This window comes from Mixophyes fleayi, chromosome 7 (genome assembly GCF_038048845.1).
Source record: "Mixophyes fleayi isolate aMixFle1 chromosome 7, aMixFle1.hap1, whole genome shotgun sequence".
Classification (NCBI taxonomy): domain Eukaryota; kingdom Metazoa; phylum Chordata; class Amphibia; order Anura; family Limnodynastidae; genus Mixophyes; species Mixophyes fleayi.
Window position 1 is genome coordinate 127154755 of NC_134408.1, and position 26756 is coordinate 127181510.

At 39.7% G+C, this 26756-nt stretch overlaps 2 protein-coding genes across 2 annotated transcripts in view; one reads left to right on the top strand and one right to left on the bottom strand.

The window, feature by feature from the left end:
* Positions 1-4386, top strand: part of LRP2 (LDL receptor related protein 2) — a 183613-nt gene extending 179227 nt beyond the window's left edge. Inside the window, exons 80-81 of the mRNA XM_075180703.1 lie at positions 30-101; positions 2885-4386. Coding sequence (XP_075036804.1) covers positions 30-101; positions 2885-3052 — 240 coding nt within the window. The 3' untranslated portion in view covers positions 3053-4386. The remainder of the gene's footprint in view (positions 1-29; positions 102-2884) is intronic.
* A 654-nt stretch (positions 4387-5040) lies between these two features.
* LOC142098155 (retinol dehydrogenase 16-like) lies at positions 5041-26756 on the bottom strand. The gene is made up of 6 exons (XM_075180704.1): positions 26557-26756; positions 20446-20484; positions 19974-20304; positions 17851-18109; positions 15818-15981; positions 5041-5376 (listed from the first exon to the last, which is right to left on the bottom strand). The coding sequence occupies exons 1-6, from the start codon at positions 26569-26571 to the stop codon at positions 5126-5128; spliced, it is 1059 nt and encodes a 352-aa protein (XP_075036805.1). The 5' UTR covers positions 26572-26756; the 3' UTR covers positions 5041-5125.

Genomic DNA, 26756 nt, shown 5'->3' on the forward strand with positions numbered 1-26756 from the left:
ACTGTATTTATCTCATTGTTTCAAACCAGGAATCAAAGTGGAATTTATTTAAAAGAAAGATTAAGCAAAGCACAAATTTTGAAAATCCTGTCTATGCAGAGGTGAGTAAACTGTGTCATTTCAGCTGAGCAGAAGAGTATGGATATGATTCATCTCAGGTCATTACAGTTGGTTTTAAGTACAGAATAAAGGTCATTCAGGGCTATCGCTGCGGGCTCTTGAACATCTGACAACCATTCTAATAGTACAGGACATTTAGTTGTTAGATAATGCAGCTTCTGCGATTTCTAAGCAGTGTGTGTAGAATTCATTATCCTGCATCTTTTAGAAAATTGCTGATGTTGGTATCAGAGCTGTGTAATTATAAACATAAACTCTTTAAAGGACATAATATCTGTTGGGCAGTGGCACAGTGGTTAGCATTGCTGTCTCACAGCGCTGGGGTCATGATTTCGATGTGTTCTTCCCGTGTCTTTGAGTGACTTTCTTCCGGGTGCTGCAGTTTCCGCCTACACTCCAAATACATACGGGTAGCTTAATTTTCTTCTTATAAGATCAACAATTACATGCAGTAAGGAATATAGAGTGTCAGCTCCACTGGGGCAGGTGCTGCTGTGAGTGATTAAATATTCTCTGTTAAGCAATGTGCAATATGTAAGCGCTATATAAATAGCTGTTAATAATGATAACTGGATTTACCGTATAGGCCAACTATAGACACATGCCTAAGGTAGCATAGAAACAGGTTATAGTAATATTTAAATAACATTTTATGTGTATGCCTCCTTTATATAGTACCAACATATTGTGCAGTGGTTTACAGAGAATGTGTAATCATTCATATCAATTCCTGCCCCAGTGGAGCTTACAGTCTAAGGATGAGGTTCATCATTGCAGCACTTTGGAACACACAATACTCTTGTACTCGTGTGCTCTCTCCATACATCTCATGTGTTGTGTTTGCATAGCCTTGTGACATCACAGCAGTACTTGCAGGACAATTATACTGGGCTGCTCTTCCTTAACAACTCTTAAGTCTTTAAGAAACAGGCAGCGGTCGAAAATTTGAATGTGGCACTATGGAAAATGTAAGTGAATGGATCTTGATAGTGTTGCAATGAATTCAGTAGAAGCAGTAGCGGTATGGCACACCCCAGTACACCAGCTCACTTCGACAGGGGAGGGCTGGCAAATGTTAGCCCGGGGGGGCAAGACTCGAATCAGCAGCCTATTTTAAAGGAAAAAAAAAATGCAGGTGGCCCAGTGACCCAGCCCAAGTTAGCCCACTATGGGACCGGCCCAGGGGTCAGGTGCCCCCTTGCCCCCCAGCCCAGCCAGCCCCTGTACTTCGACCACTGGAAACAGGAATGTACCTGCTAGTCAGTCACCTGGCAAAATAACCCCCAGAAAGACAATAAGAGAGAAAGTTTTACTATATTTCAAAGCATTTTTCAGAAAAAAGTAAACCTGGAAAGAGACAATAGCAGCTGGATTTGGAATGCTAAAGATTCACTAGGAAAGTTTGCACAAAGTTTCTTGTGCCAAGACAGCATTTTTCTGTTTGTTCTCGGCATAGATTAATGTATTCCTCTCAGTACAGCTTGACAATTCATGTCCACAGCGTGACATTTCTATGCTAGAAAAGTTGCAGTAAGTCAGTATGTATCTAACTTTCATTCAGTAAAAAGACATTTGTGTGGGAAATCACATTTTAATGAAGAGGAATTGTCACACACTTGTTATATTGAAGGAATGCGCACATCGATTTGTACTGTTTTCTTGGTTTAACAGAGAGAAAATATCAGACCAAGCCAAGCTTAGAGCTTGCATTGATTACTCCACGGGGCAACTTTTTCTTTGCATAAACCTATTCTAGTCTGACACGGTTACTTTTGTCATTTGGACCAGAGTTTCTAACTGTTTTAAATATATTTTACTCATAGTTTTTTTTTAATTTACTGACAAGCATCAATCTGTGGGTCCTACAGACAGGCAGAACTGCTCTGGTGTATATTATATGTAGTTTACGAATGTTTGAAGGGTGTCATATGTTTGTTGATCATATTTGTTTTTACTGCTGGACAAAAAATGTGGCTTTTATTTTTTTACTGTCTGTAAATTTACTGGTGACAGGCAACCATCCTTTGGCCTAAGAACCGAATTACATGAATGGTTAGAAATTCGGCCACATGTGTGCTTAAACTACAATAAATGGATCAGTCTATGCGTTGTTGAGACTCAACGAGATGATGACGTCTAGATGTGGCCACCAGTTTACCATACATACACAACAGCAAATGCCAGTCATCTACTGGCTGGATTTACAGGCATGTTCGGAAATAACAGGACAGATTTTAATCAGTTTTATTTAGGGCATCATGGTAATATTTGCGCCGCACTTGTTGTGATATTAGACCAGTTTACAGATATTGCCAGTCTTGTCGCTGTCTTGTGGCCAACTACAGTTCTAGCCACCCGTACGGTAAATGTATATTGCCTATCTCTTCCAGGGGCAAACGCAGAATTTTTAAGTGAGGGTTTCCTCCCCCCCCCCCAAAAAAAAATATATAGAGAGAGAGCATGCGCAGCAGCTCCATTTTGGCGATGCTGTACTGTAGAGCAGCCGCGGCGCTGTCAAGAAAACGTCCGCGGCAGTGCTGTATTGTATTACAATACATTGTATCACAATACAGCACCGCCGCGGACGTTTCTGTGAGATCGCCGCGGCTGCTGAACAGTATAGTGCTGCTGTGTAGGGGCAATGTTTAGTGCCTGTTCGTTCGCGGAGGGGAGGGGTTTCTGGAGAATCAGAAACCCCCCCTGCGTTCGCCCCTGTTTTCATCAAGAAAAATAGGTTAATATGAATATTTTTCAATTGTTCCAGATGGAAAAGGATCAACAACCCGAGGCTGAGGAAGATCCATCACCGTTCACATCACCTCCGCCTACCAAACCATCGCACAAAAAGGATCAGCAACAGCCGTCCTTCACCCCAACGGAGGACACGTTCATAGACACTGCCAATCTCGTCAAAAACGATTCAGATGTATAACTAATTCTAACAACCAAGAATACTTAAATGTCAAACACTTTCTTGCACATATTTTTATATTGCTCAAGAACATTCATCTTGTTATAAAATATATTCTTTTTTAGCCGATAGGTCAGAAGTTTTGCCTTTTTTTTTTGAGATATGCCAATTCATATTTTTACGAAACAATTGTCACAATGTACTATATGTATATCTTTGCACTGAAACTGTCTGAAAATAATATTATAAATATTGTGTATATTTGTAAATTTTTAAAAGGAAGATTATTGTTGTCAATGTATAAACTTTCGGGGAGTAGTAAATGTAATTAAAGTCACATTAGAAATTTGTAATACAGGACACACTAATATGTACAGGGACCTCGTTTTAACATCTAATTTTTTAAAAAAACTGTACAGATGTTTATATATAACTGCAATTCAGACGTCGACTTTTATGTACCTACATGGAATATATATGTGTATTTGTTCAATTGCATATATTTTCTTTCACCTGTTTCTAGAAAAGTATTATTTGTAGGCTACTTACTATGCAAAACATGGAACAATCAGTTGTCAATGAAAAAGTAATTAAAATGCTATTAATTAAAAGAAGGTTATTTTTTTTTTTTTTTTTAAATACATAGCATTTATGGATGGCTAGTTGGTAGGGGGTTTGGGCTTGCAGGTCATAAGCCAAAGTTGGAGGTCTCTAAAAACCTGAATATTCAAATTCTCAATACAAATATTACTGCCAGACTTCTCACTGCACTGTCATTGCATGACAGATGGATTTTTAAAGTGACTTTGGCACACATTACACTGCTGTGTAACAATTCATAATGTTTTATGTTGAAATGCTTTGAGGTTACTAACATGTAAAGCTACTATTTACATGTATTGCTTACAAGTGAGGAATGGACAAGAGTGCCTATGGAACATCAATACCTAAAGTATTTCCAGTGAGAACTGCCGGGGTCCAAAAATTATTGGGTCAAAATAAATTCAGTGTTAAATAATTCCTGGTTTATTATGTATGAGAAGTACTTCTAAATGCATCAGTGTTTAGCTGAAGAGGAAGATGGCAAGGGCAAATGCAATAAATAAAATTAAATCATCCGTTAGTCTTGTGCTATAATGTGTGTGTTGCACCTGTCTGCTAGAGACCTGTAGATCTTGAGTTAAAGGTCCAGCCATGGATACCAATGTACTAGTCTCTGACTTGAATAGTGGGCACCGCCATGGTAGGAGTGGATTTAGAAACTTGCATATGGAACGCCTGTCTATAAGGCTGGCTGTTTCAGGTCTGTATTAATGACAGCAAAACCAATAGGGTGACACAGCTCAGAACTCTCCCCTAATGACACAACACGTGGAATGGTGAGATTGCACAGCTCTTCGTCATTGGGAAGTACCCCTTCATATGTGCATATTGCCCATTATCCCCTCAACCTGTAATCTCAGAACATTGGGATTCACTGAGTCACTTTGTCAATAAACTATTGACCATCATTCCAGTTGTTTACACCAGACCAATACACCACTAGGCCTTTAACTACCTCCTACCTACTCTGTTACATTCACACAGGAGGACAGACAGGTTGTGGATATCCTCACCTGGTTATAAAGTCCAGGCTCTCTTCTCTCAAGCACTGCACTGCTCCCACCAGACTGGTTAGTAGCAGTCGTAGAACCATGTACAATTTATAGAACAAAGACTAACTGAACTGAATAGAGGCCTGGCCTAAATGAACAATGCCAGTCACAGTTCATCCCTATAGGAACAGGGACCTCATAAAGGGGACACACTTTTAATCATGGATATATAATTGGTTAAGAATGTGTTACAAGAGATCTGAAGAACAACAGTTAACTTCCAATGATCTTTTATAACGTGTGCATGGATGGTGCTATAAATATATATAAATGTGTATGAAACTTTTGCAATGGTCACAAGTCCCTGAACAGATTTCCTCCAATAACTATTTGTAAAAATAATTAATACACATAGGAAAACTAGCAGCAAAATGTTTATTGAAAAAAAAAAAAAAGGTGTCTTTATTGGTTTTAAACAAGGTAGGGAGACATTAATCAGCTATACATCAACTTGATTTTTAGCCGGTGTTTTTTTGCTCCCATTTGGTCGAGGTAAGATGAGCTTCAACAGGATATCAGCGACCTTGGCTGGTGCGTAAGATAAAGGAAGCCAAAAAAATTTAGCATCCCATCCAGCGCCGTACCGCGTTCGGGGGTATGTGGCTGTTAGCGCATGTTCCATGCAATTTGTCACTTTGGAGATGTCAGAACTACAAAATGTTTTCAGGGATAACCTTTGCACCTTTAAATCTACAAGAAAAGCAAGATAATGATTTTACTATGGAATAAAGTGAATTGTGTTCTCTAAGGATCATATACATCCTTGCAAAACCTGCAGCTTAAATGCCATTGTACCTCACTAGTCTACTTTTTCAAATGCACCCTGTTTCATGTGTAAGTGCGTGGCACTGCATCAGGGGGCAAATGTTTGTACCATCCTATAGGAGGAGCTGAACAGATTAGCATATTAGGTGCCTGAGTACACCTACATTTGTACACACATGCAAAAATAGGATTTAATTGGGGAGGACACAATCATTTAAATGAGGTAAAGAGGAGTAGAGGGTGCATTTTAGGGGAGTTTGCTGCATATTGGGAGAGCAAACAACCTATTTATCCCTGTAAAAGGTATATATTGTTATTCCACCTCTCAAATGTGTCAGAGTTCAGGGGATTGTATCAAGCTGCGAGTTTCTGGCGGGTTTAAAAAGTAGAGATATTGCCTATAGCAACCAATCAGATTCTACCTATCATTTTGTAGAATGTTCTAAACAACAGATAACTAAAATCTGATTGGTTGCTATAGGCAACATCTCCACTTTTCAAACCCGCCAAAAACTCGCAGCCTGATACATTTACCCCCAGGGGGCAGCCATCAGGTGCAACTGGAATGTGCAAACTGAGAAACAATTTGCAGTTACACTTCTGCGCAAAAGAGAATTTCTAGCTGCACTTTGACCGATATAATAAAAATAAATCAAAATAAAATCTCTGACAAGGGAGATGGAGTGGTTATACAGGAAATAATAGACTATATACAATAGACATACAAAGCCGTGAGGGTGGGGGCAGTATGGGGTGGGCCTGGACCAGTGATGGTGATCAAAACCGAATTGTGGGTGGGGAAGAGTGACTGTGCTGACCAAAAGCTTCCTATTGGTCTGTGTGGTCACACTTCACTTTGCTACATACCTGCTTTTGCTGAAGCCTAGGGGGATCTGCATGGTCATGTTACCTAAGCTGCATTGTTAGTGCCAGCTTTTGCAAAATCTGCACACAGTTGAGGGGGAAGGGATTGGCATAAGAAGCAACCACGAAAGAGTAAGGAATTCTCTTGGTGGCCTTGTAGGCAAGTAGGTTCCAATGAGACTTACACACCTGCACAAAATTGGATTCTAGCCCCATTTATGGATATAGCCCATTGGATCCCAAACTTTCTCAGTTCGAGGCACCCTTAGGGTCTCCATCATTTTTTCAAGGAACCCCTAAGCCATAATAATTAGCAAGTAGTCCCCTGCCTTGCTTACCAATGGCCCCAGCCACGGCACCCCAGGGAGCCACGGCACACAGTTGGGAACCACTGATATAGCCAATAATTAGTTACATTCCTGAATATAGCTTATGGTGGTACTATTATTTTATGTATGAATTATCTTTTCAATAGGTACCCAAATACACCAATAATTTTTATCATATTCCAAAAATTCATAAGTCACTAACTTCACCCTTTGGTAGGCCCAATTTTCTAGAATCAATTCCTTACAGCAACTATGTGACATTCTTTTTTAGCCATTTGTTACTTTGCTAAAAGTAGATTATGGAGACTCAACCTCAATGTTACAATCATTTGAAGGATTTGTTTAGCATGACACCTTTATTTGGGTAATTATAGATGTACAGGCCTGTAACATCTATCCCTCGTGATAAGATGATTTAATTAATTAAAACTCAGCTTTAAAATAACTTGTACTAAATGTAACCTGAAATTAATTTTAGATTTAATATATTTAATTTTTTTTGCATAACTACTTTGACAATCAATATTACTTGTAAACAAGAGGCACAGCCATGGGCACAAAAATTCCCCCCCCAAGATATGCTAACCTTTTTTTGGGATCCAATTCATCCATAATAGATACATTTTTATTAACATTATCACATGTTATAGGTGATTGAGTGACAATCTGTTTTTCATGTTGACTGAGACTGAATCTGAAGGGGAGGATTTTGCTCAGTATTTAAACACTAATTGGATTCTTACTTTTCTGTTTAAAATAGATAGAAGAAAGACTTATTTTCTGGACCTTTTATTGGAAATCAGTGACAATGGTAAAATAAACACAAGTGCATGTTTCGGAACAATGGAAAAGAATAGCTTTCCATTTCACAATAGAATGTCAATGCACTCTACTCTCAGTTTGTCTGACTGAAAGTAAATGCAGCACCAAGGAAATTAAGCCAATGACAATTGTTATTTTTAACACAGGTTTATTAAGAGAGGGTATTCTGAAAAGCAAATCCATGATTATTATCTTTAAAGATCTTATGCTAAGTCCCACATCACCACACACGCCCACTGTAATATATATTAAAGCCAATAATCCCAAGTCCAAGTTAGTTAGTTTGGTTAGAAAGTATAGAGACTAAATCAAACTTTAAATTGTTAACAAGATAAGTGTCGTTTTTCATGTTCATTGAAATATGTTTAATATCTTATTAGAAGTCATATTACATGTAACACAAAGTTTGTAATTAATATAATTCAATGCTGGTGCCAACTAATATACTTGGGGAAAACGAAAAGGCAACTTAATATTTGTTTTTCAAGAACATTTCAGGAATATGGGAACTTGTCTAACTATGTGTAATGTATCTCGGCATCTTATGCACAAATACAAGAGGAACTTTTATACATTCAATTTTAAAGCAATTTAGCAAGTCTATCTGTGTTTTTCATTTTGTCATTGCAAATAATTTGTATTGGCTTTGAAGAGCTTACTTAGTCTCTTTCTGAAATTCCCATGAATGACACAAGCAGCATGTCTGAGCTTCAGATTTGTCCTTCTCTGTTTGTAGATTTAGAACACTAAGCTGATGATGTGAAGTCAGCATTGGGAGTGGGATGATCTAACTCACAGTACTAGTAACAATATAACTATGCTCTGCTACTTTGAAGAGTTCCACAAAATTGTAATTATCTACCAAAGAGTAGTAAACAAGGTTTTCAGCTATCAATTCACCAAATATATGGTTAAGATAAAGGGTTTGTTAGTAGATATTCTTTCTTTTCAAATGCCTGAGACACTGTTAACTGTTTAAAACATGTCCCTGGTTTATTATACTGCTGTACTTCATTGGGCGGGTAGATGCTGAAATGGTAGACTAAGACTTGTACATTCAGTGTCATCACTGGATATGCAACTGGTACTAATGGTAATGGCATTGGTGGTTACAAAGCTACTATGGTTGGCGGTGGCTCTGTCTGCATCAAGGTGAGACAATTTAATATCAGTTTCAGATTCTTGCCCCATTGGTCTGGATGATGGAGGACTTGGGTATAGCGATCAAGCAAACTTGAATGCTTCTTCAGATGACGTTTAGGAGCTGCAGTGTCAAGTTTTTCCACTAATGTACTTTGACTTATAAAATGGGGGTGCATGGATCAGAAGCATATATTGTCTTGTTATTGTTACTGTTCTAGAACCCAGCACACACTAATTCAGTGGTCAGGGAACAAGGGTAAATTACCCCAAATGGGGTAAAAATGAAATTCCTGGGGGGTAATGCTGCCGATTCATATGCTGTCAGTTGGATTGTAGACCCCTTTAAATGTGAAATTGCTGTTATACCAGAAGAGCCCCAAGGGCTAGCAGAGGCACTTCTTGAAAGGCATACCTTATTGTGTCTGACCCCAGCAGGTGTAGAAGTTTTCTTAAAAGACCTCCCTTTACCACAGTTATTTGCTTATTTCTCTTGCACATACAATTGGGGGACACTGCTCACCGTGGGGAAAAGAGGGTGCTATGGGAGTAATGGCACTAAAAACTTGTCTAGCTTGCTCCCGTACCCTCTATTCCCCCTCCAGCACAAAGCTCTCAATTTTTTTAATAGTGCCTAGCGAGTAAGGCACACTTTTAGTCTGCCCCAGAAGCTTCATCTATATTCAGCCATTCATTTTAGTCTCATTGAGGGGTTCATACTGTGAATGCCGCGGCTGTACTCAGGGAGAGCGCTGACAGCGCTTTAGTGCTGCCTCCCCTAAGGAAGTGTGTGTCCCTGGTAAAAGGGTTACCTGACACTATAATAGTGTCCAGGAACCCAGCTCCTGTCCAGGGCAGTGTGAGCTAGGACCGCAGCTGCAGCACCAGTCTCCCCTTGCGCAGCAGAAACGGTGCTGCCGGCGGTCTAAGCTCGCACCTGTTCCAGTGACACTGCTGAGGACACAGACAGCGCCTGGACATGCAGGTAGCAGGAATGAAACTGGTGTCATCGCAGCTCCCACCAGTTTTTCTGTATGCAGGCACCATTTTGTGAAGCTGACTAAGGGGAAGGAGGAGCTTCATTGTAGGTGTATTCCTCCCTGTTTCTCGGGCATTCTAACGGTTTTTCTAACTGACATTACAGAAGTACCTGCACAGATTACCCTGGGGAGGAAGCATTAGATATATTTATGTATATCTAGTTTATATGCGTAAACATTTGTTAGACAGTGCTTTCTGATAGTGTGACTGTTACTGTCTCTGTTGCATATTTTATTCTTATGTATTACTTTCTCTTGTCATAAGTGAAGTACAGTGGGTTCCTGCATAGGTCACTACACACTAATATATTTACATAATTAGTGGTATTACTTCACAGAGCTTACACAGATTGTGTTTACTGTAGATCACTCTCTGTGTTGGACTGTTTTCTGCAGTGTGTGTGTTTTGCTGTTTTCTCTTTCTGTATCTATTCATAATGTCATGTCTCCAAAACTGCTGGAACTGGTTCAGAAATGTATTTCATCTGTTCCAGGTGCCAATCCAAAATTCCTGGTGAATGGTCAGACCCAGATGGTCTCTGCACGGCTGTGAGTCTGAGGATCTGAGTCATCATTTGTCTGGGGACGCCGCTGATGTGATGGTACCGGCCTGTGACACGGACCATTGCGGATCTCAAAAGAGACACTGCATGCTCTGAAATGGTAGGTGCTGATGTTTTTCCTACCCTTTCTCAGGGAACACAGTCCACGGATGCCCTTCCTTCGGAACAGGCATATCAGTGACATTTAGACACCTTAGGGGAATCCCGAGGATCTGCCTGGGTGCAAAACCTAGAAAGATCTGTCCAGGGTCCGGTCAGGGTATCTTCCTCTCTTGAGAAAATGTTGCAGCCATCTGCTGGTAGACGGCATAAACTTTTTGCCCAGATTCAGGACATGATACAGATGTCCTTTTAGGAGGACAGTGACATTCCAGAAGAATTTGATACTGAAGATTTGTCTGCCTGGGAGGAGGATCCCTCCAGTAGGCAGAGGGTGGAAGATTTGATTGTGGCGGTTAGACGTACCCTTAATATCACTGATGTTGAGCAGGCAGCATCACAGGGTTCCCTATTTATATGGGTAAAGAAAAGAACAGTGTCTTTTTAATCCTCTACTCAATTGTCAGAAATCTGGCAGGAGGCCAGGCTCAAACCAAATAGCCTAATTCAGATACCAATAAGGTATCGCTTGTATTAGCCGTTTCCAGAAAAGGAGGTTGCATCATGGGAGACACAAGTGTGGATGCTCCCATCATGCATTTGGCTAAGGCAACCATTATTACTCTTCCTAGTGCTGCAAATTTGAAAGACTGCACGGACAGGAGATATGAGGGGTTGTTAAAATCCATTTATTTAATGTCTGGTGCCTCCCTCCTCCCTATCATGGCAGCGGCATGGGTGGTCAAAAAGCTGTGGAAATATGGGCGCTCACACTGTGTGTTGAGCTCCAATCTGGTGTGGCCAGGTCCAAATTATTCCCACTAGCAGCTCACATTAAGGATGCTGCTGATTTCCTGGGAGATGTGGTTTTGGAAGCAGGTCAGGATTTATCCAGGACTTCCACATTAGTGGTGGCGACCGGATGCACCCTCTGGCTTTGATCTTGGGAGGCGGATGCCGAATCCAAGAAAGCTCTGGAGGCCCTGACTTATGATGTTTCCGACTTATTTGGCCTATCCTTGGAAAAGTTCATCTCCCAGGCCACAAGAGTTCACTTCTGCCGGTGGCTGTTCCCAAAACAAAGGGCACAAGATTTTGCTACTTTCGTTTTGTTAGGAAAACAAGGAATGCCTCATCGAGGGGAGCAATGTTGTGCCCCGCAGGGGGAAGCTCAGAGAGGTATACAGTCTTAGATGGGATGATGTCCTGGTGCCAGGCAGACTGACAAGCAATCAGCATCACTACCTACACCCCCCCACTGGGAACTTCTGTGGTGGGGGCTTGAATGCTAATCTTTCTGGATCAGTGGTTGAATTCTACCACAGACAACTGTGTAAGGGGGTGATGGACAGAGGGTACATGATAGACCTCTTAGAGACACCTCCACAGCGTTTTCTGTCCACTCCCTTACCAAGCAATCAGACAAGGAGAGTGACACTTCTGGGGGCCATTCAGTCCATGGTAGCAGCAGCAGTCATTGTTCTAGTTTCCAGAGGAGCAATGGGGGTTGGGTTATTACTTCCGCCTCTTTCTGGAACAACAAATAGATCTGTCTTTTCATCCCATTCTGAATCAAAAATCCTTCAACACACATTTGAGGGTACCCAGTTTTTGGATGGAATCCTTCTGGTCGGTTATCAATTCAATTGGAAAAGAACGAGTAGAACGAGTTTCTATCATCAGTGGATATCAAGGACGCTTATCTTTATATTTCTATATGGGCCAGTCACCACAGACTCCTCCGGTTTGTGGTGAACCAGTGCCACTTCCAATTCAAAATGCTACCGTTTATGCTGGCTACAGCACCAATGGTATTCACGAAGGTGATGACAGTCATGCCGGCAAGGTTACGTCCACAAAGGGTGACTGTCTTGCCATATCTGGACGATCTTTTGATTAAAGCAGATTCAGCCGCTTGCCTTCGGGTTCATCTTAACCTCATGACAAAGATGTTTCATTCCCATGGCTGGGTAATCAATGTCAAGAAGTCCAATCTGGTTCCTACTAAGCACATGGTCTTAAATCTTTATTCAACACGAGATGCAGAAGATCAAACTCCAAGTCAAGATCTTGCTGTCCCTCAAACACATATTCATCCTTCAGCGTATGAAGCTGATGGGACGGGTGATATCCTGTTTCAAGGCAGCACAGTTTGCTCAGTTTCATTTTCAACCCTTCCAACGCGAAATCCTTGCCAAATGGAAGAGGTTAGGCTGGAAATACAATTTTGTTTTTGTCTCTCACCAGCGACTTGTCAGTCAGTCCCTGATGTTGTGTTTATGGGCAGGAAATCTCAACCTGGGTTGTCCGCTCTCAATTTGGAAATGGACAATTGTGACCACAGATGTCAGCCTATTAGGCTGGGAGGCAGTGACCTTGGATCTGAGATTGCGGGGTCTCTGGACAAGATTGCCATCAATGTTCTCAAGGTAAAGTCAGTGTACAATGCTCTAGTCCAGGCACAACTCAGGCTGCAGAATAGACCTATTCAGATCCAATCAGTCAAAGCCACACCAGTGGTGTACATCAATCACCAGGGTGCAACAAAGAGTTCCCTGGCCATGAGAGAAATTGCCAATATCATAACTTGGGTGGCACAGCAGGTTCCTGTCATTTCAGTGGTCTTCATACCAGGGGTGGACAATTGAGAAGAAGATTACCCGAATCAGCATGCCATACACCCTGGGGAATGCTAGATGGGGTCAGCTAGAGATCGACATGATGGCCTCTCAGCTGAATCAAAAGGTGGACAGGTATTGTGCCAGAACGAGAAATCCTCAGGTGTTTTTGGTGAACGCCATGACGGTGCCCTGGAGGTACAGTCTAGTGTATCTCCTCCAATTCCAATTTTGCCTTGGATCTTGAAAATTATCAGATTCGAAAGGGGTGGAGTAATTCTTTTGTCACCAGACTGGCCGAAAAGATCTTGGTATGCAGATTTTCTCGACCATAAGCATTTCTCCTCCTTGACGTCTTCCTCTCAGGGAAGATCTTCTCAGCAAGGGTCTGTTTTTTATCAGGACCTAGCATAGCTACGTTTGACAGCTTGGCGGTTGAATCCTTGATTTTTAGACAGAGGGGTCTGTCGGATAGGGTTATCCATGAGAATATCAAAGCTCGGAAATTCACATGTTCTAGGAATTACCAACGTATATGGAAAGCAGGTATCAGTTGGTCTGAGACAAAACAAGTAATGAATGATTCCTTCTGGTTGGCTAGGGTGCTAAAATTCCTGCAGGAAGGTTTGGACAAAAGTTCAGGTTTCGGCTTTGTCTATTTATTTCCAAAGGTGGCTGGCCCTGATGCCGGATGTTCAGACGTTTCTTCAGGGAGTGCTTCATGTTCAACCACATTTTGTTCCTCTGGTGGCTCCATGGACCTCAACTTGGTGTTAACGACTTTGAAGAAGTTGCCATTCGAATCACTGGAGTCCTTATCTTGAAACGTCTTGCATGAAAGGTTTCGTTCTTATTGGCTATTTTCTCAGCCAGACGTGTGTTTGAGTTGGCGTCTCTATTTTGCCATTCTCCTTTTCTAATTTTCAATAACGACAGGACTGTTTTGCATACCAGGCCATCTTTTCAGCCAAAAGTGGTCTCAAAATTTCATATTAATCAGGACATTGTTATTCCTGCATTGTCTCAGGATTTTCCATTCAGTAGTCAGAGTTCGGTTATACCTTTGGATGTGGTTAGAGCCTTGCAGATCTATGTGGACCATGCAGCTTCCATTAAGAAGATTGATACTCTCATAGTGTTGTGCTCCTAATCGTGGCTGGCCAGCCACTAAGCAAACAATAGCAAGACGAATTACGGCAACTATTCGTCAGGCTTATCTATCAGAGGGTTCTCTGGTTCCTGATCGTTCTACCAGGTCAGTTAGCGCCTCTTGGGCCTCAGTTGAGCAGTTGTGTAGAGCGGCTACCTGGTCTTCCATTCATACATTACCAGAATTTACTGCTTCAACCTCATTGCATCCAAAGGTGCAGGTTTTGCACGTAAAGTGTTACGTGCAGCTCAGTCTGAGTGTACCCACTCCTAGGGGAAGCTTTGGAACATCCCCAAGGTCAGCAGTGTCCCCAATTGTATGTGCAAGAGAGAACAAGATTTTTGTACTTACCGTAAAATCTCTTTCTCTTAACACAGTTGGGGGACACTGTTCTGACAGTTCTGTTGAGTATTCTGTTAGTTGTGTTTCTCCCTCTCTAGCAGCTTTGTTAGTTAAATAAACTGAGAGCTTCCTGGTGGATGGGGCATAGAGGGGAGAGGAGCAAACTAGACAAGTTTTTAGTGTCATTACTCCCACAGCACCCTCTATATCCCAAGGTGAGCAGTGTCCCCCAACTGTGTTAAGAGAAAGAGATTTTACGGTAAGTACAAAAATGTTGTTTGCTAGCACCAAGATTAACACTACCATCAACACCTGCTCCAATACCTGCACCAGAAGCTTCATCTATATTCAGCCATGTAAAAAAGCAATGTGATGTGGGATCACTGTCTAGAACTACAACATGACATTGTCTGTGATCAGAAAACTGAAAGTAAAAGTGATGATCCCAGGTTCACGGTTTACAGACTTATTGGTCTGCTGGTTATAGACATACACCTAGCAGTCAGCGGGCACACAGCAGCAGGGTGATAGGCTGAACAGAAGAGATGGATTTTTACACATAGGACCTGATGAAATCATTTTTTCTGTCTCTCTTCCCAACTGGGACATATAGTTGACATATATTTGCTATTTGATATTTCTACGGTTTTCTCCCCATTGTTGGCTGTCTTCTATAATTTCAGTTGGTGCATTCAGCCCCTCCCCAGACAGTGTGGTGTATCCTTCAGATCTCTCCATATGAATTAGGAGGAGAGCTACAGTAAGAAGTTTCACCAAGCTGGAGTGCAAAGTGCGTAAGCGTGAGACAGACTTGTCGAACCCTTTTGTAAACATTGTAGTTTTCCATTTATAAATTAGAACTCCATGGCCAGTCTTCAAGGAGGTTTTGAATCCGTATCCAACTAGTTCTGATAACCCGACCCCCATATCTCTCATACTTTACATGAAATCATACATAAACTCTCCTGCTAGTAGCAACATGTGCTGTAGGAGGTTTTAGATGTTTTAATTAAAGGCTCTTTAGAAAGTAGACAATGAGATCTGTACTGTCGAATTGTAAAGATAACATCATGATTTTCCTTATCAAACTCTGAGATGGTAAAAGTGAAGTATTTTAACTTGGGACTGGGAATTCAGGGCTACAGACGGGAGCACGCCATTGGATATGATGGGATCTATAGATCACATTATAAGCATGCGATCCAATCATATGCCACCCTCTACAGCCTAGAATGCCCAGCTGTTTTAGGTCTATTAAGTGTTTTCTTTTGTCAAATTATCTTTTTAGTGCGGGGGTTAGGGGGATGGGAGTTTGGGGGGGGGGGGGTACAACTTATTTAACACTTATTTAATTCTTAATTTACTTTTATATCATGAACAGAATGAAGCTTATACTTACATTGATCAAAATATTTATCACCATATGAGTATCTGAGATCTGGTGCAAGTCTATTCCACAGTCGGTGTAAATCTTTCTCGATTATTTCTAGGCTGGTTACACCAGTCTTAAAGAAACCAGGCTCGATGATACTAACTTTCATCCCAAAATGCTGCATGTCTCTCCTGTGTATAAAAAAATAAATAAATATTGGACTTTTCAATTGTATTCAATGAGAGACGGAAAATTAGTGCAGGATATTTTTGGACTATACCGTTGGTGAACAAAAAAGTGATGTAATAGTACAGATATGCAAAGATCAACTTTATATTTGAGGGAATTAGTGGTGATACCCAGTGATGGGTTTGAGGGAAAATAGACATCTACCACTGAGTCAAAATGTACAAATGACATGGAAAAATAGATGTTATATTCACTTTTCCATGTATATCTATTATTAAGCAAGTTATTAAATCCCACAGGACCAGAGAACTTGTATTGTCAGTTAAATTGTCTTGTATAGGCAGTTATTGAATTTCAGTTTTAGAATAGTTGTCATACACTACTTATGTTTCGACTTTTAGAAAAGACTGAAGAAGTGCTGTTTCCAGTCAGTGTAGACACAAGGTGGAATGTGACTGACTTGCAAGACTATCAGTCAAACCAAACACCCTATCAGTAAGTAGCTGTAAGAGGTAGTGTGGGTAATTGGGAGGGTGAGCGTTTTATAGCAATTACATTTGGGGTTAACAAGGCCATTACTGACTGCCAGTTGAAACACTAAAATCTTGTTGACATATTATAAAGTGCCTACTGAAAACAAATGGCCTACTTGTAAATTGTCTCAATATAGGTAATTAAAAGTAATACAATACATGTGGAAAAAAGTAGTAGTTAGCAGTCTTCACAATATTATAGTTCTATTCAGTCATCTGGCAATTGTTTTATGAGAGATGCAGATTACTATGGAGCTGAGTCAGAGTGGGATGTACGCCAGTTTGCGGAGTAAAATCTCTCTGCAGAAAGTGGGCACATGCCTATGTTCATTTATATGCAGACTTCTGGCACTTACACCCCTCTACCTCTGGAGGAACAGTACAAGTGAGTGCAGTGCCATGCAATCGCAGCCAGAGTACTGTAAAGGTGTGTTTATGTTTATGTAAGCGTGGCTCATGCAGACCTGTAGACACATACATATATGCCTGTAGGGAGGCATATCATTTACACCAGCTATAGGGCAGGTGCAAATACTCACTGCTGCTGATCGCTTGTCATAATGAAGGCACATATGTTGCAGATGTGGAGGCAGACGCACCTATATAGATATGTACAACTCTGCATATGGGTAGAAATTAGCTACTTTTCTATGCTCCTTTTAAAAAGTCATTTACTTCCATTTAGCGCCCAACTTTGCATCAGACCCAAAATATCCACCACAAAATCACCAATAACAGTATTTACACATCACATTAACAGTTTCTGTACAATATGCCTTTTCAAACTGGTACCACAATGGTCAATTGCACATGATCATGTTATGCACCAAGATAATAACGTTTACATTGCCATCAGGCCCGGCGCTCCCATTAGGCAACGTTAGGCAGTTGCCTAGGGCGCCGGGCTCTGGTGGGCACCACAGAAGAAAAATGCAGAGTGTATTGTACTTTAATACTGTGCGGCGACCACTGAGCATACCTTCCGCGGCCGCCGCACAGCTTCAGATAGATCCACAGGGAGGGGGGGGGGCTATGATTCACCGCCGCCCTCCCCTCCAACAGCTGATGGGATGCACAGTCCCTCCGTTTCCTCCACTCCCCCTCCCCGGCAGAGAGGAGCAGCCTTATGGAGCCAAGTTTAAGGTAAGGAAAGACCGAGGAAGGGGGGGGGGGGATTTTGAAATTATGCCTGGTGAGGGGGGGGGGGCGCAGATTTTGAAATTGTGCCTGGGGAGGGGGGCGGATTTTGAAATTGTGCCTAGGGCGCCGAACACCCTAGCACCGGCCCTGATTGCCATGGTACACTATTCAATGACTTATGATAGCAGCTAGACTTACCTCAAACTGTCTGAGAAGGATTCAACACCACACTTAGATAAGCAGTAGCCACCACCCCCGAAAGCCAATCTTCCCATAACACTGGCCACATTGACAACTCTTCCTTGGGCCTTTTTCAATAGTGGTAGAAACTTCAAAGTGACTTCAATGAGGCCAATGAGATTTACGTCCAGGACTCTGTGAAAATCTTCCATATCCAGCCAGTCAGTTGGGCCAATTGGAGTGGCTCTTCCAGCGTTATTAACCAAGCCATACAAACCTTAAATATAACGTTAATGATATAAATTAAAGCAAAATGTTTCTGATAACAAAAGTAGCTCTAAGTTACTCGTTGAGCCATGACAGATGCAGGCATATAGATTTAGTAAACTGATTCAGCCAAATGGAAAATAACTAGATATCGGAATAACTATAGCAGACCCAGCAAGCAACTTTACAGTCAAAGGTGTTGGGCAATGGTTGGCGTGTATGCAAATGTTCTTGTGAAGCTTATTATGGCTACTAATGATGAAATATGGTAGTGGAGGCTGTCTTGGAGCAAATAGAATTCATTGCAGAAAACAGACAAGCTAAAAAATACAATAAACTAAAATATAGCCTAGGAGGGTGGTACTTCTCTATCTTGCATTACTATGAAGTAGGGATGGGTGCAGAAGTGAACATGTGTTCTAAGTGAATGGCTTACATTCTCCTAGGTAACAGGTATGCTTTATACATATCTCTAGTAAGTGAATTCACCCACATGTGGCGTCACTATGGCTCATATGCCAGACATTGTCATTTGAGTATGGTGTCCTATACTGTTAACACCTTATGTTATGTCTAAGGTGCTATAGAATGCACCTGAAAATATACAGTACATCAACAAACTATTTTTTACCCAAGCTTCAATAGACAATCAGGAAGATACCAAATGCTGCATTGTAGCTTCATACTTGAAAAGTGATGATGTACACCCTTGTAGATTCCCCCTCCCTCTAAATTAGAATTACTTGGTTAGATGCAATCTATAACATCTATCCCTGATGTAGACAGATGGGGCAGGTTGTATGTAGAGGACTGCATACGATTCTCCTTCTGAAAAGAACAGTCTTTACCTCTATAACCACTTAAACAAGTTTGGAATAGGCTTATAATGGCAAAATTAAATCTTTGGATCTATTAAGTCCAATTTGGAGGAGAGGGGATTTTACATAAAATGTGTTAACAGGGCTAAAAAAGACAATAATATGTGCCACTAATAGAAGTGTAAAATACCTGTAAACATATAAATTATGATTTAACAGGAAACCACAGTGATAATTTCAATGAATAGTTCCAGTTATTATTATTATTATTATTATTATTATTAATAATAATAATAATAATAATAATAATAATAATAATAATAATAATAATAATAATTAATTTATAAAGCCCACAAAATTCCACAGCACCATATAGAACAGCACTAGAATAAGGATACATTTAACACAAGTAGCATAATATAACATAACATGGGTAAACATAACACAAGTAGCATAGCATGATATAACATAGCATGGGTAAACATAGCACAAGTAGCATAATATAACATAACATGGGTAAACATAACACAAGTAGCATAGCATGATATAACATAGCATGGGTAAACATAACACAAGTAGCATAGCATGGTATAACATAGCATGGGTAAACATAACACAAGTAGTATAGCATGATATAACATAACACAAGTAGTATAGCATGATATAACATAGCATGGGTAAACATAACACAAGTAGCATAGCATGGGTAAACATAGCACAAGTAGCATAAGCAGGACATAAGTAGAATAATGTAATATGACGAAGGGGACATAGTACCAGTAGCAATGCAAAAGGCAAAATCATCATGAAAATATCCCTCAATAAGTAAATAGGAATAAAATATAAGTAAATAACCAGGTTTGAGAAGGAACAGAACAATTTTCAAACATTAAATTCAAATTCATTATGAATTCAGACAGCACAGTCACAAACACTATATCTACATATTTCTTGTGGCTTGACTTTCATTCTGCTACTTACAAGAACATCACTAACTGGAAACCACACGGCAACAGATAAAATAGATTACAACATAATTTAAATTTAAAACGTTACCTCTATTTCCTGTCTCCTCAGCAACGTATTCCACAGCATTATCAATACTCCTAGTATTTGTCACATTTAATATGACTGTCTTCAACGCAGGAGATGTACACGCTTTCAAATCTTGGCTTCCTTTCTCTGTTAGACAGGCAGCGATGATAATAAACCCTCTTTTGTGAAGTCTTTGAGCCAGTAAGTTCCCAAAGCCGGAATCACACCCTGTGATAAACACGTGTTTTCCACGAATATCTCTGATTCTCAGACTGTCTTTGATGGTCCACACAGCAAAAAGGAAGACAATGGAGGTCAACGTTCCCAATAAAGCTGGATGAACAAGCCAAGGCTACAAGAAATTAATTGAAAAGTCAGTTATTTTAATTCAAGCGTACAGGTACATTAAAAAAAAAAATGATGATTTTTTTTTTAATGAAGGCAATTATGTTTTAAATATGCCGTGTTTGTAGCAGCACCCGCAGAGAGTTACCTCTATAAATCTGTCTAACAAATCTTCTTCTTCTTCACCCTGAAGAAAATCACAGACAATAAAATCAGTGCAACATTATAAATGTAATATCATAGAATGGCTACTTGTAAGACAGACACGTTTTAAAGACTATCAAACTGAGTAACAAAGAACTGAACACAGCTTATTAAAAAGTGTTTTTGCAATTTATCAAAATAAAACCTTAACATGACCGAAATCCATTTGATTTGGAAAAATAGTGCACTGTTCCAAAGGGACAAATTACCTCTGTGAAATGTACAGTAACTTGAAAAAGAATATCAGACATAAAATATTAACAGTAGCAGAATGGTGCCTTAGAGCTGCAACACGCTAAAAAAAATAACTGTGTTTTCTTAAAGCTGCACTACTACCTGCTCTATAAATATTACTAACGTTATCATTTCTATAGCTGGAGCCCTGGAGGCCACTCGGAGCCCTCTGTATGTGGCTGGGGGGGGGGAGGGGGTATAAAATGGAGCACCAATTAGCAGATATTATGGCTTGTGGTTATTCCTTCAGCTTACTTACCCCCTCTGAAGCCCTTTTAAAGTGCCAAACAAAACAGGAGTACCAAAAAATTGCTTTGTAAGGAAATACATGGTGGTGCGCCTTTCCAATGCCTTTTGTATTTAAGTTGCTGTTAATGATTTACAATTTGTCAAGGGTTGTGCGACTACCATGGCAACCACAGTCAGATGACATATGATGCAGGGACTAGAGAGGTTTTTGAATGGCTTTTTCTTAGCATACTCCATCACAGCACAATCATCCTACTCTTCCTGTATCATCATGTACATTGCAAATGGGTTCTGACTGCAAGATCAGGCAACCTTTTCCTTGGGAACAAGCTTGAGTGCTTATATGCAATTACGTTTCAGCTCTGTAGATTATGTAGCCATATATGTCTCCACCATAGAGATATTTTGCAAAGGAAAGACTGAGTTATAGGAGGATATAATAGAAAAGATTAATGTTAACATGTACAAAACTTGATATTGATAAAACAAGTATGTAGAATTGCATCTTTAAAATATAGTGACAAATAAAGTGATGATTTTTTTTATATGAATTACATTTAGACAACTGGAGAGCCACTGGCTCTGCACTGTAGGGAATTGCTGGGACTAGTGGCAGGGCATGCTGGCACATTTTAGGTGACTGGAAAGCAACAGGGTGCCTTATCCTGTTTTAGAGTAGAGTAGAGAAGGGAGAAGAAGTATAGGGATACAACGTCAACGCAGAGCAATTTATGAAGCAAATCTAAAGGAACTAGCTATAATCCGGTAACACATGAGGAGTATTCACTTAAAATAAATAAGACATGACAAGGTATAGAAATATGGAAATACATCAATAGAAATGAGAGAGGATGAATGAGCTAAAAAGAGGACATACAAACAAAGGCTTAGAGACCACAGACAGGCCCGGCGCTCCCATTAGGCAAGGTTAGGCACTTGCCTAGGGTGCCGGGCTCCGGAGGGCTCCTGGAGGGCGCCCTCCAGAATGAAAATTACTTTAAAACTGTGCGGCGACCGCTGACCATAGCTGTCACGGCCACCGCACAGCATTCAGATGCACGGGGGAGGGGGGAAGAGGCTATTGCTCACCACCGCCGCCTCTCTGCTCCGTCTCCTCCCCTCCACTCACTAGTGTCAGTGAGTGGAGGGGAGGAGACGGAGCAGAGAGGCGGCGGTGGTGAGGTAAGGAAAAAGACGGGGTGAAGGGTGAGGAGGGAGGAGGGCGCTGATTTTTGTGGGAGGGGGGGGGGGGCGGTGCTGATTTTTGCGGGGGGGGGGGGCGCCGATTTCTTCAAAATGCCTAGGGCGCCATGGACCCTAGCACCGGCCCTGACCACAGATAGCAACTTCTTTGTAGCAAACTTTCCAATGACACCAGATAACGATCTATTTATGAAGATTCTCATGAAGGGTGGAAGCGATGGATTACATCGAGCAAACATTGCCTCACAAAACAAATATAACACCTGGCGCTAAACCAATATATTCACACTTAATATGGAATCAATGATCACAGCTGTATAGTATATTAGTGTTATGTCCCCAAAGGAAGAAATTTTGATACAAAAAAGCATACAGCGCTGAAAAAAGATTTCATATAGTGTATATCAAACGATACATGCTGTATTTATTTGATAAATTATACATAAATATCCAAGGCAATATTCAAACAATTTAATCATAAAAACATGTAAAACTGTCTTATCAAAAAAATGCTCACAGTTAGAAAAGAGGTGAATGATGCCTCACAAATTCAATACACTATTACGATACTGCAGTTGTGACGATAAAGATCCATAATTTGAATAATTTGGACATCATCTATTTGTCAAAAATGTTACCCGACACTGTATCAGAGATGTAACCTTATTGCTGGGTTTTAAACACACAACGATCAGCGGAATGATAAAGATGAAATTGTGCTCGCCAGAGTTCTGAGTCTATATTGGGGACCTTAGTAAGAGATCAGGAGATTTAGCAAAATGAATTCGCACTTACAGTTTCCCTGATTATTCAGCAATATTGCTTCGGGTCTCGCACTGACTCCTCCGTCCTCAATAGAAGTTAAGGCAACGCGTTTCGCCCACTTGAGTGTGGACTTTCTCAAGCCTCAAACATTGCCTACCAAGTATTATCGTTCTCTAAAGGTTGTAGAAGCTACCTGCACTCAGAAGCCGGAATCACAATCACAATTCAACGTAGGACCCAGTAGAAATGTCACAGATAATGAAATTTGCAGGCGCTATTTAAATAAATAATGATGATGATGATGATAACTATTGTAAAAGCACCCTTCATGAGTATTCTGAAACTTGTGTGACCACCACACGTTATTCTATATTACGTGGCTCAATTAACTTGCATTTTACGCAATATCTGACACGTCATCAGTTCAATGGTAAAAGTGTGATATTGATCCATTTAATTGGAGTGGTCATCAATATGAGCTTATTACTGCTCCACTGGTCAGAGTAGAAGCACTTCTCAGAACCATGGCTCCAAAATAGGTTTAATAAGGAGAGAGACATCGGGGAGGGAATGGAGAAAATGTGTGAAGAAACAGCTAAGTTATCCCAAATAAATAGCACTTACCTTGGGCTGATGTATGAGACTAAATAAGGACATTTGTGTGGGGTTATGTAGCCATGTACTCTATGTAGTTATGTAGAGCATATTTCATGGAATGTTAGAGAAGCATTGGTCAACATCAAAGTAGAATGCAGTATAGAGAGGAAATGAGAGGCGCAAACTAAATCCCAAATCAATTAGAAAACGAGAGAAAATGATCTAAGCTAATAACAACAACAAATAATTTATTTAAAATAATGTACAAAGTAACTTCCGATAAAAGGTTGATACCATCACATATATAAATACAAAAGCATGGAAACCGCTACTGTGAAATAATAGGATATAATATCACAAGATAGCCCAACACTGGCATAAATCTGTCATTATGGTATCGTAGGAGACAAACATAAGTATGTAAGGCAGATTGGCATCTTCTCATATCGGCTAGTTTGGAACTACTGCGCTTATTTCCAGATTTTTATTTGTTGCCATAGATTTCACATATTGACAGATTTTTGCCAGTGTTGTGATAACTTATGATATTATATCCTATTTTCCTGCAGTAGCGATTTACATATACTGCTCTTGTATTTATATATGTGAAGGCTGCAACCTTTTATCATAAGATAACTTGTACATTATTTTAAATACATCATTTTGTTTGTTTGAGAGGCATGTTGGTATCAGTAGCTGATGGGGGGTGCTGGTGCTGTATTGCCATTTGGAGGCTTTTGGGGTACCTCTTGGTAAGTTAGCTCTCAATTTAAAAACACTCTCAGAGTTAGGACCACCCTATTAGCAGGAACGCCTTGACGGGCAGGTGGCTTATCATACATTTGCAAATGTGTGTAACTGAGTATTTTGCATTTTTATGTATAAGTAGAAAGGCAGCTCTTTTGCTGGCTCACATCAGTGTTGCTGGGGAATTTTTCTCTGTATTATTTCCTTTCTGGATAACCCCACCCTTCAAGCAACTGCTGTGAACCGATTAATTGATTGAGCAACATCCACTTCTGCATTGCAGCCTTTAATCGTAAATTACTTATGCTAAACAAATTATTTGTTGTTATTAGCTTAGACCATTTTCTCTCGTTTTACGAATTGATTTGGGACTTAGTTTAGCGCCTCTCATTTCCTCTCTATATTGTATTCGCCTTTTTGGGAAGTTGCAGAGCTCCGTTGTGCAAGCAGTCACTATGTTTTAATTGTATCTAAATTCATGTAATTTGACAATTGAAATTCTTAGAGCCTCCTTGTCAACATCAAAGTAGATCCTATTGGTGGGGCAATGGAGGTGAGGAAGAAAATGTTTTAAGGATAGGTGAGTTGAGGAAAAAAACACCAGACATGATTGGTATCAGTGCTTAGCATGTGGCCCAGTAACAATGGGCAAAGACTTTACAATATTTGGTATTAAAACCATCAGATCCTAAAATAGAAACAATCAGAGTAGTTTTTGGAATAAGTACTAATTCAGGAATAAAGTACAAAGATAGATAGATAGATAGATAGATAGATAGATAGATAGATAGATAGATAGATAATTTGCATACTTCAATAAATAGAAAGATAATATGTGCAGAATAGGAATGGAACAATTAAGGTTTTTCAATTGCCAACTCATACAGTAAATCATTTTTAGGTACCATTTTTGTATAGATGTGTTTTCATTTGCAAACTTTTTAGTAGTTGTTCTATATTATAGAGATTTTTTTCTCAAACACAGATTAATTTATTTGCCATATAATTGATATATCATTGACGATATATGTCAGTACCTATACTTTGCACGTCCAGAGATTCCTTCTATTCCGCTATACTGGAGTCACTAATATATTTAGAGTTTACTCTCCCTAGCCTGGCACAGATCCTTCTTAAGGAGACCTAAATAGACATAAATACAGACTGATAGAAAGGTCACATCCCTTTACCTCCTGATCTCTTTTCATTTTATTATGGTGATTTAATCTGAGGAAATGGGATGTCTTATTCCCTATGATCCAGAGAAAGTTATATGAGCAAATATATTTTTTACAATATTAGTGAATAATTAACTCCAGATCTTTACACTCATCTTCTGGATATTAAAAGATAATTTATGCTCTCTGGATCATTCTCATTAACAGATTGAATATTATTTGAACATTATTATTATTATTTGAGCTTTTGATATTTCCTCTATTACGGCTTTACTGCGCACTATATTTTCTGAGGTCAAAGTAATGAATACTTAATAGTGGATATTGCTACATTACTTTGTTTTTTGGGTCCTGGATATCGTACATTTTAATATCATGATTTGTTTTTTATTATTTATTATTTCGCTAAGTAGTGTAGTTGTGTAACTTCTTCTTTTTAAATAACTTTTAAATAAAGGTTATTAAGTTTTATTTGATATCATCTTCATAACACTGTGCATCCGAATTTAATTACTGTTCTTTCTTTTTGTTTTGGTTCTTTATTTGCCAAGTAACCAACGAAAGAATTTCTGATGCTAAAAATTTCAAGTATATGTGTAATCACAAATGTAACATCAGTGTAGCATTACAGGCTAAATGTTACAATGTGTGGTGTCTTTAGCATTACCTATAGCATTACTAATGTTTAAAGCGAGTTATTTTACACTTGCGTTTAAGGAGCAATAATAAAAAAGGGAGATAAATAGATAGATAGATAGATAGATAGATAGATAGATAGATAGATAGATAGATAGAATACACTGGTGTTAAAAGATTTAAGTCTATATGTAAACACAAATGTAACGTTATGTTTTCTTTAAATGTAATTCGTTGTTGGCGTCTTTAACATTACCAATGTATTAATGGAGGCTTTTGCTAATAGGCTTGGTGATCCTTGTTGTGGGTCCTGACCCACAGGTTAAGAACACAGTTCATAGATTATCTATATAACCTAGTAGATAAAACAACATAAATTAGAAATAATTGTATCCAAGCAATTTTGCCTTCACAACAAACAACGTACAAAACAGATACATACTTACGTTCTTCAGCTGCATTGCGTGGCTCTAAGGTGTTTTGTACCACCAAATTTATGAAACTATATTGAGATACCTTCTCAATGCATTGCAGTTTTACACAAAATCCTCGGCATAGATTTTTCAAGAATTCCTAGATCCCAAGGCATTACTTCAAAAGAAAAAGAAAAAGACGTCCTTTCTTCTGCCACTTTCATTCTTATAAA

Coding starts and splice junctions, on each gene's coding strand:
- LOC142098155 (XM_075180704.1), bottom strand. Junction 20,305..20,445: donor TGTTAGACAGATTTATAGAG/GTAACTCTCTGC, acceptor AATTTCTTGTAG/CCTTGGCTTGTTCATCCAGC. Junction 5,377..15,817: donor TGATAAATATTTTGATCAAT/GTAAGTATAAGC, acceptor CTTTTCTTGTAG/ATTTAAAGGTGCAAAGGTTA.